This window comes from Bos grunniens, chromosome 5 (assembly GCF_055505025.1).
Source record: "Bos grunniens cultivar Pamir isolate PY7600 chromosome 5, Bosgru_T2T1.0, whole genome shotgun sequence".
In the NCBI taxonomy this organism is placed as follows: domain Eukaryota; kingdom Metazoa; phylum Chordata; class Mammalia; order Artiodactyla; family Bovidae; genus Bos; species Bos grunniens.
The window spans coordinates 74,830,527-74,848,398 of NC_141169.1; the positions used below are offsets into that span (position 1 = coordinate 74,830,527).

At 51.4% G+C, this 17,872-nt stretch overlaps 1 protein-coding gene across 2 annotated transcripts; it reads right to left on the bottom strand.

Moving 5' to 3' along the window:
* Positions 1-1,453: 1,453 nt before the first annotated feature.
* On the bottom strand, positions 1,454-16,837 carry MB (myoglobin). Of its 2 annotated transcripts, none has more exons than XM_086401232.1 (5): positions 16,793-16,837; positions 13,371-13,437; positions 11,927-12,029; positions 6,359-6,581; positions 1,454-2,148 (listed from the first exon to the last, which is right to left on the bottom strand). In XM_086401232.1, exons 3-5 carry the CDS (start codon positions 12,019-12,021, stop codon positions 2,002-2,004), a joined length of 465 nt encoding a protein of 154 aa, XP_086257358.1. In that variant the 5' UTR covers positions 12,022-12,029; positions 13,371-13,437; positions 16,793-16,837; the 3' UTR covers positions 1,454-2,001. The 2 variants fall into 2 exon arrangements, with proteins under 2 accessions (XP_086257358.1, XP_086257357.1); XM_086401231.1 differs by having other exon boundaries at positions 16,790-16,837.
* Between the last annotated feature and the right edge of the window lie 1,035 nt (positions 16,838-17,872).

The window sequence follows — 17,872 nt, forward strand, 5'->3', positions numbered from 1 at the left end:
AGGGACCTTTGGATTGCAGGGAGTGGGGATGGGGGGTTTCTTAAAGAGACTGAGGTTAAGTATTTGCCATCCAGCCACACTGAGGATTCCAAACAAAAATTTGAGTTGTAGAAAAAAAAGGAAGTTGCCTTTTTTGCACATCAAAGGTATAAACTGAGCTTTTCTACCTGCTGAGCTCCACAAATATTTGTTATGTGAATACTGATGGTGTGTGACAAATACCTGGTACTTCTCTGCGACTGAATTTTATTCAGCCGATTTAATCATCAGAGCACATGTGTCTTCCTGACTAGATGGTCAATTGCTTGAGGGCAGGGACCAAATTATTCCTCTTTAAATCCCGCATACATATCCTACACAGAAGTATTCCTCACTTGGGCGTTCAGTGGAGTTACTATATAAATGCATGGAAATTTTCTCCAGGCTCCAAGATCCCCCTCCCTCTGTTTTCCCCTCCACTCGTCTCTCAGTTTATCAGATTGTGGAAGAATTCCCAAAGCCTGAAGCAGAGCAGAAGGACTTTAACTCTGCCCTCTGCTGCTGCAGCAGGGCCGGATGAATGAGCCCGTTAGAATTTGAGACATGTCTGTTTCTGAAGATGGGCTCTGGTCGGTTCAGTGCCTGTGAAACCTGGCATAGTCTGAGATTTGGGGCAGGGAGGTCGGGCTCATCACAGGGGTCTGACCATTCAAGGACGGGGGGCACCAGGTTACCTGTCCTGGGAGCCCCTGGAGATGTATGGGGTGGAGGACTCGGGGCTTCCCACAGATAGCACCCTGAGTCTTGAGTGCTCTTCAAGCCCCTCTTGGCTTGGGTACCCACGTTGATCCAGACTACCAGATCCGTTTCTACAGCCTGTTCCAGCCTGCTACCTGGCTGCTGCAGCCACAGGCCAAGGTTTTATTCTAGTTCCCTGCAGCGAAACTTACACATTCTACCCATGCGCTCCGCTCAGCCTTTGTAGATATGGACTGTGTCTCTTGGCCTGCGTTGGTAAGTTATTCTCCATGCTTCTGCCCTTTCTCTGTGGCCAGAGGTCAGCCCTGCCACCAGCTGGCTGCCTAGCCGTCTCCTCAGCTGGAGTCCCTGCCAGCTTCCAGGCCGCACTTTAAACCGAGTTCTGCCACTTACTAGTGTCCTTAAGCATCTTTCCTAAGCTGTGGTAACCATGATGACCATCTTCCCCTGAGTCTGCATCTTCTCTGGGCCCCCACACTTGGTCTAGGGCAGCGGTCCCCAGGGATCCGTCTCGTTGGAGTCGACTTTTCCATGGACGGGTGTGAGGGGTGGAGGTGGGGGATGGGGGATGGTTTCGGGATGACTCAAGTGCGTTACTTTTATTGTGCATTTTATTTCTATTATTATTACATCAGCTCCACCTCAGATCATCAGTTATGAGATCCCAGAGGTTAGGGACCCCTGCTCTAAGGGATGAAAAACACCAGACAGAGACTGTGATGTGAGAAATCCTTTATTAAACCAGGTGTCACTCCCCTACCTGAGAAGGGACATTTATGTTGCAGACACCATGCCTCCATGCCTCCCTAGGGCTGGGTGTGGCCGTCCCACCCGGCCCACACTTCCTTCTCAGGGCAAGCAAGACACTCTGCTGTCTTCAAGGGGCTGGGTGATGGGGTCAGAGAATTAGGCTGGAGTTTATGTTGACAGCTCGGATTGGGGATTTAAGGTGAGGGTAAAGGTGCAGGTCAGTTTAGAGGTTGGTAGGAATTGGGTTGGCATTGAGGTGAAAGGAAAGTTGAGTTTGACCCAGACTCAGCCAGCCACAGTCAAGCTTCTCATGGTTCCCAAGTTGATGACCCTCCACTGAAAGCCTGGTCCCCAGGCCTCTCCCAAGGCTCCCTCCACCCCTAACCCATCCACCTCTTCCACCCACCTCTCCTAAACAAAGCACACACTCAGAAGCAAACCCTATAACTACTTGGGATTCAGTCCCCGCCCACCCTGCCCAGGTGGGTGGGGTGAGGGGCACAGGGGTGGGGCTTAGCCATGGAAGCCCAGCACCTTGTACTGGGCAGCCATGTCATTCCGGAACAGTTCCAGGGCCTTGCTCATGGCAGCCTGGGCATCAGCACCGAAGTCTGAAGGATGCTTGGCATGTAGAACATGGATGATGGCGTCCGAGATGAACTGCAGGGACAGGAGCAGAGGGGTGCTGGTCACTGGCAGGACAAGCCAGGGGCCAGATGGGAATCAACCCCAGCCCCAGCTTTGCTTTATTGCAGGGCCATTTACTGAGTATTTATTATATATCAGGCACACTTCTGAGCGGCCTCCATGGATTAACTCCTCTAATCCCCACAACCCATGAGACAAGTACAGATGGGATAATAGAGGCCCATCTTAATACAGAGGAGGAAAGGTCAGGCCTTGGGCTTGTGGTCACAGTCGCATGGCTTGGTGGGTTGGCTACCCCCACCCCCAACCAGGGGCTTCCCAGGTGGCTCAGAGTAAAGAATCCACCTGCAGTGCTGGAGATGCAGAAGACATGGGTTCAGTCGCTGGGTTGGGAAAATCCCCTGGAGGAGAGCATGGCAACCCACTCCAGGATTCTTGCTTGGAGAATCCCATGGACAGAGATGGGCTACAGTCCCTAGGGTCACAGAATTGGGCATGACTGAAGCGACTTAGCATGCATACACGCTACCCCCCTCTACTATGTTCAGGATGTTTTATTGTTCAGTCACTCAGTCCTGTCAGACTCTTTGCAACCCCATGGACAGCAGCACGCAAGGCTTCCCTGTCCTTCACTATCTCCCTGTATGTGCTCAAACTCCTGTCCATTGAGTCAATGATGCCATCTAACCATTTCATCCTCTGTTGTCCCTTCTCCTGCCCTCAATCTTTCCCAGCATCAGGATCTTTTCCCATGAGTTGGCTCTCCACATCAGATAGCCAAGGTATTGGAGGTTCAGCTCAGGATGAGGACCCAACCTATTACATGGTTCTAATCCAGGATTTTGCAATCAGAAAGTCTAGAAAATACTTCCATGTGTGTGGATTTAATTTTTGCATTTAATGGCTTAGGATGGTGATCTCTTTCAGTAGCCTTTTGGAGGGACAGTGGCGGGAGGGTGATCAGAACATCTTATTTTCTGCACCAAGCACGGAGCCGGTCCTCAGAAGCATTGGTGGAAGAGAAGGAGAGAAAGGAAGAGGAAAGGGACCAGGCCTATGCTTGGGCCCAAGACTGATCATATGTTACAGCAGCCTCACCGTCACTGTTGGCTCTACCATCCACATTGTCATGCCCAGAAAGATGGGCACAAACATCTCCACAGCACAGGGCTGCTTTAAGGGACTGAGCAACCTTATATAGTAAGAAGCTACTTGCTTTTTCAACAGTTCAGAAAGATTTGATGCCAATTTCAGCCGTGGCCTGTAGACAAGGGGTGTCATTTTACAGAGGCCAGACTGAGGTCATGTTGCAAGTGGATGGGAGAGCTGGAATCTGCACCCAGGGGACTGTGGACAAACAACAGCCAGAGCCAGGGAGACAGAGGCCACCAGTGGTGGGTTTGTTCATATTCTCCGGCATCCAGGGTACAAGTGGCCAAAAGCTGACGGGTGGGGGTGAGGGGAGCGCGTGCAGGGCAGCCTCAGGAGCACAAATGTCAGCACCTAGTAAACCCCGCTTGGCCAGAAGCCAGGACAGCGCCACAGACACCCACTGCTGGGCATCGGGGGGGACATGTGTTTAATTCCCTTTTAATGTCATAAACGTAACAAAGCCAAGTGAGGGGATGGGCTGACCTAGCGAGAACTTGGAGACCCAGGTTCCAGGCCCAGTTCCACCCTGACCTCCACGGATGACCTCACATGTAAGACAGAGATCCTGACTCCTTTGGGTCCCTCAATTCAGCCTTTCCTGAATCAACTTCTGAGTCACTAATACTAGGAAAATTGTGGGCTGGGGCAGCTAGAAGACTGAGAAAAGACTTCAGCACCCAGCACCCTCTGGGGCCCCCTTGCTAATGGGTGAGAAGGAGCAATTTCTCATGAAGAACATAGACAAAGGTTCCACGGTGAGGGGAACAGCAGACGCGGGGCGCTGTCTTAATTTTTTGCAGTAGCTCAGACGGTAAAGCGTCTACCTGCAATGCGGGAGACCTGGGTTTGATCCCTGGGTCAGGAAGATCCCCTGGAGAAGGAAATGGCAACCCACTCCAGTACTCTTGCCTGGAAAATTCCATAGATGGAGAAGCCTGATGGGCTACAGTCCATGGGGTCGCAAAGAATTGGACACGACTGAGTGACTTCACTTCCACTTTCTTTGCAAACTTGTTTTAAGTAGACCCGGTTCTAGTCTGCTAGCTGGCAGTCCTATTTCCAGACCGCACTGGTTTCTCTCTAAGCCTGTCTGCTCCTCCCTGGAGATGGGATCCATCATTCAAGCTGGGTTGTGAGCCCCCTGCCTGTCACTGGGGTTCACATATGGAAGAAGCCAGGGTCTGACCTTGAGGAGCTCCTGTCCCAGCCAGGAGACAGCTGGGTAAAGAGATAAATTACAATACAGCCGGCAGGCGCCACGGCAGGGCTGGAATAAATGCCTTTGCTGGGGAGGGCTGGCAGGTGGAGCAGCTGACTGCCTCGTGGGCCAGAACTGAAGAGGTGGCTTCTGCGCTGGGCCTTGGAGAATGAACAGGGATTTGCCGAGAGAAGATGGGGAGGCGAAAGCACCACTTGTGCAGAATCCCAGGGGCAGGAACTGTTCCTCATGTCTGTGATGCTGAGATGGGCAGGCAGAATTGTTTGTGTGTGATGCGGGAGAGCAGGTGGGGCTTCTCCAGTAGTTCAGAGGGTAAAGAATCTGCTTACAATGCAGGAGACCTGGGTTCGAGATCCCCTGGGGGAGGGCATGGCAACCCACTCCAGTATTCTTGCCTGGAGAATTCCATAGACAGAGGAGGCTGGACTGACAGGCTACAGTCCAGAGGGTCACAAAGAGTCAGACACAACTGAGTAGCTAACAGTTTCACAGTAACCTTTGGGAGGGCAGGCAGGGGAGCTGGATGGTGGGGCTGAAGACAATGGTGATGGTGGTTGTTCACAGGAGACGTTGCACCATCAGGAATTAAGAGCGCAAGTTCCAGAGTAACATAGATCAGACTGTCCCTCCTGGCTTATATGCTGTGTGACTGGGAGCAAGCTACTCAACCTCTCTGAGCCTTCAGTTTCCAAATCAGTAAAGTGGGGATGAGAAGAGTCCCTGCCTGGGGAAGAGAATGCTGTTTACCTGCCCAATGGCCATTTTCACCTTCTTCCTTGTAAGAGAACACTAGTTTGTATTTGGAGTGGCAATAGACTACATTTCCCAGCTTTCCACACAGATAGACATGATCTCATGACTAACTTTTGGACAGTGAGATGTAAATAACACTGTTGGGTGAGATGCCTGCTTTCCCGGTACCTATGGGGCTCCCACACCAGCTCTGGGCTCCTGACCTCTGAACTTCTTTTGTAAGAGAAAAAGACAACACTGAATGCAGTTCCTAAGCTCATGGGGGTAATCGTGAAAGTTCCACGCAGTGACCCATGCAAACTGCTTATCATAGCCCATCCTAACCAGAAGTTTTCATGACTAACCTTACCTTCACTGCTGCACCAAACTGCCTGTGGCCCCATCCTCGGGGGTGATAGCCTCAGGGCCCTTTATCCCCCAGTTTCCTAGTTCTCCTTCTTGCCATATCCCTCCACCCACTGGGTCTAGACACAGGACTTGAAACTCAGACTCTCCCCAGCCCACCCAACTTCTCAGTCCATCACAGGAGATTCAAGCCAATTGCTTATGCCTTGGACACCTGAGGCGCCCTCTCTTCATCCGTAAAGATGCTGGAACTAATGATTCCCACCCAGAATTAAGCCCCAGCTACTGAACTCCTGCCACATGAGTCCTGTGTATGTCCGACTTGCAGTGGCACAGAGACTAGGAGCTGGGTTTCTGGAGGAATAGAGACCTAGTCTGAATCCTGGTTCTGCTACTTGGTGCCTCTGTGACCAGGGGCAAGCTGCTTAACCTCTCTGTGCCTCAGTTTCCTCATCTGTTGAGAGGGTGGGATAGTGGTGCCTACTCATAGACAGAAGGCAAGCTGTGTACTTCACAGCCACTTCTCCCTTGGTAATAAGATACTCATTTGGGGGAAAAATATGTTTACTCTCAATGACCCAGGAGGAAGGCCAAGTGGGTAGCAGCCCACTTTACAGATGAGAAAACTGGGGGATAAAGAGGAACAGCATAGGTCACTCAGCAAGTTATAACTGAGCTGGGACTTGAACCCAAATCTCAGGTCTTCGAGGCCTCCCCTTCCATCCTCCCAGCCACCCAGGACCCGCCACTCACCTCCAGGTACTTGACAGGGATCTTGTGCTTGTTGGCATGTGACTCAGCCAGATGCTTCACCTCTGCCTCATGGTGACCCTTTTTCTTCAGGATACCCCCCAGGGCCGTGAGCACCGTGTTGCCATGCTTCTTCAGGTCCTCGGAGGCCTTCATCTCAGCCTCTGTCTTCAGGTGCTTGAACTTGTCAAATTTCTCCAGGGTCTCGGGATGACCTGTGAAGAGCCTGAGGGGTACAAGGAGGGCTGAGTTAGACACAGGGGTCAGGAGGTGGCCAGACTCAAGTTCAAATCCACACCCTCCCAGTTGCTAGCTGTGTGACTGTGGCAATTCGCTTCACCTCTCTGTGCTTCAGTCTCCCCATCCAAGGAATAGGGATAACGAGTCCCTCCCTATAGAAGTGTGAGGATTAAATTGAATGAGATGGTATAGGCTGAGGGTCACACAGGAAGTGTCCTATAAATGCTTGCTATTACTATTTTTAGCATCATCATCTGCTTCATTGTTACTGTGAAAGGCTGGAAGGAAAAACATCTGCATGGTACCTGGCCTCGCCCCCATTTGCTCTAAGCTGTTGGGAGCAAAGATGACTAGACGTGTCACCGTGGAGCAGGGAGGAGCACGGGGGCTAAAGGATTTGTGGAGTATGTGCTGTGCGCCAGGCCCGCGCTAGGCTCTCCACTTGCACTTCCCTTTGGTGATGTATTATCCCCATTTTACATATGAGGGAACAGAGGCTGAGGAGTATGAGGTCCTAGCTCAATATCACATAGCTGGGCTGCAGATGAGCCAGACTGAAATCAGGTCTGAGTAACTCAAAATGTAGTCCATACAGGGACTACAGCTTCCTGCCCGAGGATCATCCTTTGGCTGCTTAAATACTTCCAGCTTCAGGAGGCTCACTACTCCATGTGACAGCTTTTCTAGTCTGAACAGCTCTCAGGCTCAGAAAGCGCTTGCTTATTTTGCTCTGCCTCCCTGTTTTTCCCAGGCCCCTCACAGTACTGACGGTGAGAATCTCTAATGGGAGCCATCTGCCAAAGACCAGGCCCCCACTCTTGCCAGGGACCCAGAGAGTTGGCCGCAGTGATCCAAGGAGTCACCTGTTGCCTCAGACTTCAGTCTTTCATTCTGCAGAAAGGTGGGGATCGTTAAAGGGAGTCGTATCTGCCACGGGGAGGAGGGAGAGATTTTTCCCATTTCACTCATGGGCAAAGGGAAGACCGCAGAGGTAGGTGACTTGTCCAGGGTCACAAGTCTGGTCAGTAGCAGAGCCCAGACACGAACCCACACAGATGGTTCCATAACGCATGCTCTCTCTTTTGTGTTGCACCCGGAAACCTCTGCCAGAGTGACCCTGTCTGCTGGACTTTCCCTCCTCTTGTCTGATGGCTTCAGTTCCTTGAAAGCTTTCTCTTTTGTGATTTCCTGGCTCTAGAACACCCTTAAACCTAACTGCGGACACACTCCAGTGTGCACAAGTGTCTCACGGCACATACCCATAATCACACGTATGCTCATGCACACACACACACACACACACACGGGCATAGCACAGACAGGGAGCGCCCCCTTCCCCCAAGGGCATGTCCCTCCTGCCTTCCCAGAACACCCAGTGCTGCCCACAGCCATGCTCAATGTCACTACCTCATCTGGGGCCCCGGCCAACCCTTCTACATCACTGACAGCTCATCTCCAGCACTTTTCACCTCAGGGTCCCTGAGATCCTGACTATTATTATCTGGCGACAATGATCCTTGAACTCCTGCCTGACAGATGCAAGACCCAGAACCCACAGGTGAAGGTCGGGACACTGGAGGGAGACTCTCTGGGGAAGAAGAGGACCAAGGATCTGGGACCCAAGGCCACCAGGGGTCTGAGACATCTTGGGAGACCCCCGGATGTCTGGGGAAGAGACTAAGCACTGAGAATCATGAAAGCTGAGTTCTGGCCCCAGTTCTGCCTCTGCTGTGATGTTGAAAAAGTCACTCAGCTCCTCTGGGTTTTGGATCAACTATCTTAAACCAAAAAGTTGATTTCTCAGCTTCCAAGTTCTAAGGCTTGACCCCTCCAACCCGGACCTCACCCTACACTCTTAGCACTTGTCAGCCAGAGAGGGAACCCCGGATTTACTTTAACACTGCAGAAAAACCTGGCTTCTGAATGCCCATCAGATCTTCCTTTCTACAGCTGCCTCCCTCCACTGCCCCCAAGGCCGGCAGCTGGGAGTCCCTGGGAAGCCACAGAAGGTCCTACCTGGGAACTTGTGACAGTGGCAACTCAGAAAATGAGCAGCTGGAAGGCCCTCACCCTGTAGACATGGGTGGGTGGGGCTTTTCTTCCAGGGTTTCAGAAGCACGCGCTTGCCTTGTGCTTTCATCTTCAATCCTATCGTCAACCTGCCTAGTTTATTACAGGTCAGCGGGAAAGGAGGCCAGTTCCCAGCTGTGCTCTGAGCTGAGACCCAACCAGACACCCACATGAAAGATAGAAGGCGCTCCCAGGCCTGCATAAATTCTTCTCTGCTCTAGAACCGAAGAACCAGACGAGGGTGGGAACGCATCTCTTGTATGCTAAGACTGCGGGACGACGTGGTATAGGGTTCAGGAGTGGCAACGCTGATCCAGGCTGCTGGACTTGAACTCCAGCTTTGGGACTTCAGGCAAGTCACTTAACTTCTCTGTTAAACGTGGGGATTATAATAACGTCCACCTCATGAGGTTACTGTGAGGCTGAAATGAGTTAATATACATGAACACGTAACACAGGGCCTAGCAATCAGTGTGTAACATATTTACATGTTTGCTGTCCTCATCAAAAGCTCTAGGCCACGATCACCATCACCACCATCACCCCCATCATCCTCACCAGCTCCATCATCACCATCCTCACCACTACCATCGTCATCACTAGGATTGGGAATCTTGGGTTCTGTCTGTAGCTACCATTGGTTGACTGGGACTCTTGAGCCATGTTTCCTCCCGGTGACATGAGACATACTGGCCACCAGCAGTGACTTCCCAATTTTCCATGGCCTCGAAATCCTTTGTTCAAATGCAAAAATAAATAAAGCAGGAAAGATCTGGGGGAAAAGAAGGAAAGGCAGGGGCCCAAAGCCCTCTTCAGCTGCCTCCGCCCTCCTAAAAACCCCCGTTTCCTGGAGCCAGACTCTGCAACTGACCTTCCAGCTATTATGTTCTAGGACATAATGATCACATACTTGCAGTGAAGCCCTCAGAGTTTTATTAACAGACCGAACAGAATTTGCTATCTGTCATAACCAGAGGAGTGGGAGAAATGACCTTTTCAAGAAGAGTAAGAAAACCCAGGTTCGGCATCTGGAACAGAATCACAAGGTCATTTCTCACAGGGCACCCTGGAAGTCAGCATCCCCTTCTCCCTGTCCCTGGCCCCCAAATACCAAGAGGGCAGAAGCCGTCCGCGTGGTTTCTGCATGTCTTCAGCTTAAGATGTGATGGGGCATCAGGCTCTCTGGGGCCTGCCAGGGGTCGGCAGTCTCCAGCATCACGTCTTGCCCCTGGCTCCTGCCCCTGGCAGTTTTCTCTGATCCACTGGGAAGGGAGGGGCTGTTTCTCCCATGATACGATACCCCAAGTCTCCTTCCAGACCTCCAAGTCACTGACTTAGGGCTGACAGCCCCCAGGTCACCTGGGAAAGACTCCTTTTTGGCAAACTGGTCTCCCACTCAGCTACCCTGCCTCCTCTCCAAAAGCAAGGCAGGATCCAGGACTCAAAGAATGCCAAGGCCTGGGGGTGGGCAGGGATCTCAGAGACCATGAAGGTAATCCCTCCATTCAACAAATAGGGAAATGGGACCCAGACAGGATTAGTGACTTGTCCAAGGTCACACAGCAAAGGGAGAGCTGAGGAGTTGATGTCTACTTTGGAGAGTCTTCTGTCCAACCAAATGGGACCTCTTGCAGTGCCAGTAGCCAACTGACAGAGGCATAAGAGGAAAAAGACACAAAGGAAAACCCCAAGATGCCAGTTAGATTCAACAGGGAACTTGACCATCCTTTCTCATGTGTTTTTGGCATGGGCCACTAAGGCTGAAACTCCAGATAATAGAGCTTATAGCTTATGTCTGGGTCATTCTCCCAGACATGGGAGCTGGAAATGGGTGAAGCCTGGGGGAGGCTGAAAGGGTGTCTAAATGGGAGAGGAAAACCTGCTCTGACTCATAAAGAAGGAGAAATTCATCTATAAAGTGTAAAGGACAATCCATTCACTCATGGCAACCAGGGCCCACCTCCTCCCAGGCGCAGAAATGTCGATGTACGCTTTTGACTCACGCTGCCCAGAGCATGAGAAAGGACCAGGAGGAGAGGGGAGTCTATCACCACTTGGCGAAGAAGGCAATGAGAACATGAGGTTCTATTTCTGAACCACAGCCACCCTCTGCTTACAAAACTTAGAATTTTGGGGGGTGGGGGGCGGGGAGGGTGTTTCTTTATTCAGGAATCCCTTGCTAAAGAAGGCAAGATGTGCTTGGAGATTATTCTGAGCCTTCAAAAGACATACCCAACATCAAAAGTCAAGATTAGGGACTTCTGTGGTGGCACAATGGATAAGAATCTGCCAGCCAATGCAGGAGACATGGGTTGGATCCCTGATCTGGAAAGATTGCATATGCCGCCGAGCAACTAAGCCCATGCCCCGCAACTACTGAGCCCACGCTCTAGAGCCCTAGAGCCGCAACTACGGAGCCTGCGCTCCTGCACCTGGAGCCTGTGTTCCCCAGCAAGAGAAACCACGGCAATGAGAAGCCCATGCATGGCAATGAAGAGCAGCCCCTGCTCACCACAACTAGAGAAAGCAACAAAGACCCAACACAGCTAAAATAATAATAATTACTATTATTATTATACTTTAAAGGGCCCAATTCTAAGCTTCATCTCCAAGAGTTACTGACATCTTTTGGAACTCACTCTATGCCAGGAATTATGCTGGGCCCCTTGGCTGCAGCATTTTATTTAATTCTTACTTCTACTGTATAATGTAGATATTAGGATTCCCCCCCCCTCCCATTTTATAGGAGAAGAAACTGAGGCTCAGAGAAGTTATGTGCTTTCCCAAAGGTCACACAACAGCTCGGTGGCAGAGCCAGGTGTAGAACCACATATCTCATCTTGAAGGCCGTGTCTTAATCCTTGGCATTTTACAGACTTTAATGAACTTGTGACTCTGGGGTCATCCTTCCCTTCTTAGGTCCTTTGTGTCCTCATCCATTAGGTGAGGTGAGAAAGACCTCTCAGACCTTTCTTGTTAATTCTAGCTATAATTTTAGGATTCCTTCTGGTGGGCTCTAAGCATCAAGGATTTGATCATCAAAGCTCCTCCCAGCTGCTAGCACAAGTGTGAAATGGATCTGCTTTCCTGATTCCAACCTCTGATACATAAAAACACAGGAGAACCAAGTAGGGGGTTTAACAAAGTTAATTAACACAGCAGCCAACTGGTCAACCCCAGGGCAAACGTTCCACCTTGCAGGCAAGCATTCTTGACCTTGAGGAAGGAGGTGACAGGGGCAGTGGGATTTCTTCCTTTTACCTGATGAGGACCTCCTGCCCATGGCCTGCGACATCAGTCTCCACCTTCCCCCAGGCATTCAGCACCAACTGCCATTCCCCGTCGCTGAGCCCCATGGCGCAGTCTGAAGAAGAGAAAAAGAACAAGGGCGGACTGACTGGGTGTCCTGTCTCCGACAGCTGGGGTTTGAGGCTGCCTGGCCCCAGAGGGATTTTATACCTTCCCAGATGCTTAACAGGGATCACTTGACAGCTCATTCACTCTCTCTCTCCCTCCTCCCCACCCCCCTCTCTCATGTAGGGGTCTAATCTTTTCCTTTCTCTAGCCCTCACATGGAAGCTATTTTGAGGCAGGTGCCATTGTGGGGAGGTAGGCCAACTCAGGTCACGGGTGTGGTGGTGGTGGGGTTGTGTGTGCGGAGAGTGGGGAGGAGGCTGGGCCACTGTTTGGACTCTCAGAGGCCAACAGAAAGGGCAAGGCTAGGGCTGACGCCAGTGGCCTGAAACCCAACTCCCCCTGCTGTCAGCCACCCCAAGAGGACCTGTCATATCTCTAAGCCCAGAGCAGCAGGCACCCTGGCTTGGCCCTGGGACTGTCCTGGCCTTAGCAGTCTCTTTGCCCACCGTCTAGAAGCCCACTTTGCCAGAATGCCTCTCACTTTTCAGAGTGGTGGGAAGGAACCTCGATGGTTTCCTGCTTATAACTGGGTGAACCCAGGCAGATCCATACCCTCTTGGAGCCTGCATTTTCCCACTCCACCCAGAAAGCTCAAATATTGTTCAGATATTTTCCTCTGAAAAATTGTGCTTCATGTGCCCCCTCAAGGCACAATTAACTGCCTGCCCTTTCCACCTATTCGCATGTGTTCCTGTCACACTGCTTACCTCATTGCGTCACATTTCTTTGTATCCATACTGGCTCCTCCGTTAGTACCCTAGCACCCAATACTCAGAGACTTTCCCAGGTGCCAGGCTCTATTCTAATCACTTTACATTTGGTAACTCGTTTAGTCTCCCGACAGCCCTATATGATAAATACAGACATTACCCCCACCTCGTGGAGGGGAAGTTAAGGAGATGTGCCACAGTCACACAGATAGCTGATGGAAGAGCTGGGTTTTGAACCAGGAAGTCAGGCCCCTGAATCCGTGCTCCCAAACACTTTACTTTGGTTACCATGTGCAGGAGCTTTGTTTCCTTCATCTGAGTGTTTTGTGGGCCTTGCACAGTGCTGTATACCAAGCTGAACTGAATAAAGGTTCACTGAATTTAAAAGGTGAATGGCCTTCCCAGGAAGGCAAGAGAATGATCAACCTTTATTTTTCATTCATCCATCTTCCCATCCATCTATCCATCCATCAACCCCTCTACCCACTCACCCACCATCCGTCCATCTGTCCATCATCCATCCATCCATCTATCCACCATTCTGCCATCCACCCAACAAACTGTTATAAGGTACCTACTGTGTGTCAGAAACTGCTACATGCTGAGGACACAAACCAGATAAAACACATCGTGGTGTTCAATCTCCTAGGGAGAGAGATAAGTAAGAGGAATAACATTACAGTTCAGTTTATGTGGCGCTATGATCAGGGTCTACACAGAACTTTACAGTTTACAAAGTGCCTCCTCGGGCAGGACTAATCTAGTCTTCCCAATGCCCCAGCAAGGTAGAAAGCATCATCCCATTTTATAGCTGTGGACCACGAGACTCAGCAAGGATAAACATCAGGTGTCCTGGCCACCCTGGGACTGTATTGGACCTGTCAGTTATGACTGCCCTACATACACAGCTCTTTCTAAAGATAACTGCCCTGCCCCAGCCCCCAAGGTCATGTCCTCTCCCAAATCCCGCGGCTAGTCACAGCTGATTGAACCAAGGCTGGGACCTAATTAGAGGCAGCCAATGGCATGGCTCTGTCAAACAGCCAGTGTCTATTAACTACACCAATCAGATCCCCTCTTTAAAATATGAACAGAGATGATTGATAAGAATTGGCTAGGTGGTAGGAAATGCTAGGTGAAAGGGTTCCATGGCTAGCACCAAGTAAGACCCCCAAACTCAGAGCTTCCCCAGAACAACCTTGGGTCTCCATTCTGATTCTGGTAAAGCCTGCTCCCATTTCAGTTCCAGGGTGACCATCACACTTCCTGTGTGACCTTTTGTGCATCATTGAGTGATCCCTGTTTAGATATTGAGTCAGCGGACTCCTAACAACCAAAGAGACCAGAAGCACACAGGCCCCTTCTTGACAATGTGCTCCTGAAACCACACGTGAGGATCCATGTTAACCCAGGACACTGAGTTGGTATATCTCCAGAAGTCATTCAGCTTTCACAGTGAAAGGTTCAGTTGTAAAATGAGTAACTAAGAGACTACCCTGGTGGTCAGGTGGTAAAGAATCTGCCTTCCAATGCTGGGGACATGGGTTTGATCCCTGGTCAAGGAAGTAAGATCCCATGTGCCCACTAAGCCCAAGAGCTGTTACTAGAGAGCCTGCACACTGCGACTACTGAGCCCATGCAGGCTGCAACCAGAGCCTGGGGGCCACACAAGAGAAGCCCACGTACCGCAACACAGACCCAGCCGAACATTTGTTCATTTGTCCATTCCCCATCCTGCTACCAAGGGCTGACTCTGTGCCAGGCTCAGGATCAAAGAGAAAGGCCACTCTGAGAGAGTTTGCTGAGGTCTCAGCTCCTAGTCCTGGCTCCTTGCTGGAGGGTGAGCTCATCAGTATGGGAGGGAAGTGCAGAGAGAAGAGCAGAAGCAGCAGCGAGCTGCCCCCAGTCTGAACCAACCCCTGAGGCCCACTGGGGACACCCCTGAAAGAATCAGCATCACTGGTTCCCATTTAAATCCCCAGCCCTGGCTATGCCACTTGCAAAACCCTTCTACCCAGTGCCCTGAGAACCTCAGCACATCCCTGAGGGGCTGGCAGAGCGGGACTCATTGTTATCCCACATGGCTGTTCAGAAACAAAGGCTTGGAGACCTTGTACACCCGCCCGAAGCTGGTAAGCAGCAGAGCTGGAACCAACAGCCCAATCCACAGCCCTTGTCCCATCTCCAGCCTCCTGAGTTTTCCAAGGATGGCCTGAGTACTTAAAATTTCATCAACTTGTTACCAGCACTAAAGTGTTTAATATGAAGCTGTCACCCCCTTAGCAGGCACCCTCATTAACTGGCAAGTTCATGGAAACCCATGGCTTTGAAGTTGATGAACCTTTTAAGTTTTACCTTTTAAGTTAATAGGAGGGACCAACATCTGTTTGTACTTACACGTCTCTATAACAGAACTGGCGGTACCTAGCAGTTGCTATGGCTACCTGCAGCCACCAGCTTTGTTTGGGGGCTATAATTATCCCTGTGACAGCCTTCTAATAGCCGGGGCAGGGAAACTGGAAAGGCACAGAATAGGAAAGCCAGGCTGCTTCTGCATGCAAAGTTTTCTGCAGCCTTACAAGCTTATGCATACACACATACAGGTGAGTTAGTCTGACACCCAGTGGGGCAGAACTAGATCCCACCAAGGGAGACCTGCCTCTTCCTCTTCTTCCCTTTCATATCATAGAATCCTTTGAATGGGAAAATCTGAAACATATAGAATCATCCTCAAGTCTTCAAATTCTGGACACTTGAGATCCTAGAGTTACAGTTCTAGAGGGCCAGAGTGTTCAACTTTCACCACCCTGAAAACTTGGGTTCTACATTCAGAGTCAGAAAACTAAAGAAAGAGTAATCTAGAATCGTAGGGACATAGGATCTTGAAACTTACAGAGGCCTAGATGGTATCAAAGTTCCCACTGAATCAGCGGTCCCCAACCTTCTTGGCATCAGGGACTGGTTTCGTGGAAGACAGTTTTTCCATGGACCGGGGGTGGGGGGATGGTTTGGGGATAATTCAAGCGCACTACATTCATTGTGCAATTTATTTCTATTGTTATTACATCAGCTCCACCTCAGACCATTGGGCATTAGACCCCGAGGTTGGGAGACCCCTGCACTAAATGCAGGAATTTTCCCTACAGATCATAATCTGCTTGAATACTTCTAGGAGCAGCGAACTCACTTTCTAAAAACCAAAGTATGCCTTCTTGTCAAGCTCACTCCCTTGTCCTGGCTCTCTGGTGCTCCTTGGGAATGTAGAGAACCAGCTGAAAGAAGTTTCAGGCTCCCTAAGATTTTTCTTGTCCAGACTGCACATCCCCAAGGCTTTTTAACTGAATGCCCTCTGCTGGCAAGGTAAGCCAGGAGCCTGTCTAGTCAAAAAAGGCCATTCTCCACCTTGCTCCCCGTGACTCCCACCTCTCCTCACTTACATACTGAGAACTCTCTAGCAAGGGGCTTCCAGCTCCCCCTGCACAAGTTTGAGGCCCAGGTGACTGTGCACCAAACTCTCTCTTTCAAAGGTGACCTGGGAATTCATGAACCCTTGTGCAGCTAACAACTCACACCCCGCTCCCCGCCCCCCGCGGCCCCGCCCCAGTGAATCTGGGGGCGGGAAGAGGTGTTACACTTTAAGACTCCACCGTGGGGAACCAAAGATGGCAAGAAAGAACATTTTGGATCTTCAAAGCTGTAGGTCCCCTCAACCTTGGCCACCCCCCTTCCTCCTCCACTTCCTCCTCCTCCTCCCCGAAGCCGCCCCTTTGGAGGCCAGCCCAGACAGCGCCTCCCACCCACTCCCAGCTCAGCTTGCTCCTTCCTGGCAGAGTCTGCCTCCGGGACCAGCGCCAGATGAGACTCAGAGCAGGGCTGGGGCCTGGAGCCTGCAGGATCTGCTGAGGTCACGCATGAGTTTGAGGACCCCCCAAAGCTGGCCCCAGACCCCCTGGGGCCCGCCCTCCTCCCAGCCCCCACCAGCGGCCCTTGCACTGACCACGTTTCCCCTTCTGCCCAGCTGTCCTTCTGAAGCCTTCAGCCAAGCGGGCTGGGGGCGGGGAGAGGTGTCTTATAGCAGCTGGGGAGAGGCACAGGGAACTAAAAATATAGTTTATATGGCAAGGCTCCTCCCTCCTCTCCCTGGAGGCCCAGAGGGGCTTATTGGAGGAGGGCTGGTAGGGACCAGAGCCCAATATCCCAGTCGACAGGTGTAGCCCAGGGACACCTGCCCTCCTTCCTGCCCTCACCCTACACCCCCAGCCTCTGAGGCTTAGAGTCCCCCCCCCCCCCCAGCCCCTCCTCCTGCCTGTCATCTGCCGGAGTCCAGCACCACCCCCATGCTGCCCCTCCCTCATCAGTCCGCCCTCCCTCCATCCTGGTGGATCTCACAGAAATAGCTCCCCCTCCAAGAATCCCCCCTCCCCACGCCACCCCTTTCCCAGCAAGTGTGCCTCTTCCTCCCCACCTTGGGCTCCAACATGGATGCAGCCTTCTCGGCTCTCTCTGCTTTGGGGTGCAGCACCCCATTTCTACTCTGTGAACTTCTTCAGGGGTAGGGATGTAAAAGCTACAGACACACTGGCCTTAAGACCCCTCCCAGGAGCCCTTTCCAGTAAACATTTAAGAAAAAGAAATGGAAGCAGAGTTGCTTTCCAGCGTTTCAGGATAGACACTTTGCTAAGCCCCACTCTTCACAAGGGGAGACTGAGGCACAGGGAGGTTAAGTTGCCCAAGGTCACAGGGCTAGGAAATGGGCCAAGCACGAAATTCAGCACTGGGCAGTCTGGTTTCAGAATTTGTGCTTCACTGATAGGAAATGGTCTAACCTGGGATTCTGCAAACCCCGACCAAAGGGCCAGGTCGATAAGCTCTCTGAATTGTTTTATTGAACTGAGTCCATCCAGGTTCCTGGAGGTGAAGGCAAAGACAGTTGCCTTAGGAAGACAGAGCCCTTAGGAAAGGGCTCGCTGGGAGGCCAACAATCAGGAGACCCTGCTGCCATCTAGTGGCGGCGAGGAGAAAAGCCTCCATCCCTGGCTCCGCCCAGCTCACTGCGTTCTTTTGTTCGTTTAGCCAGCCG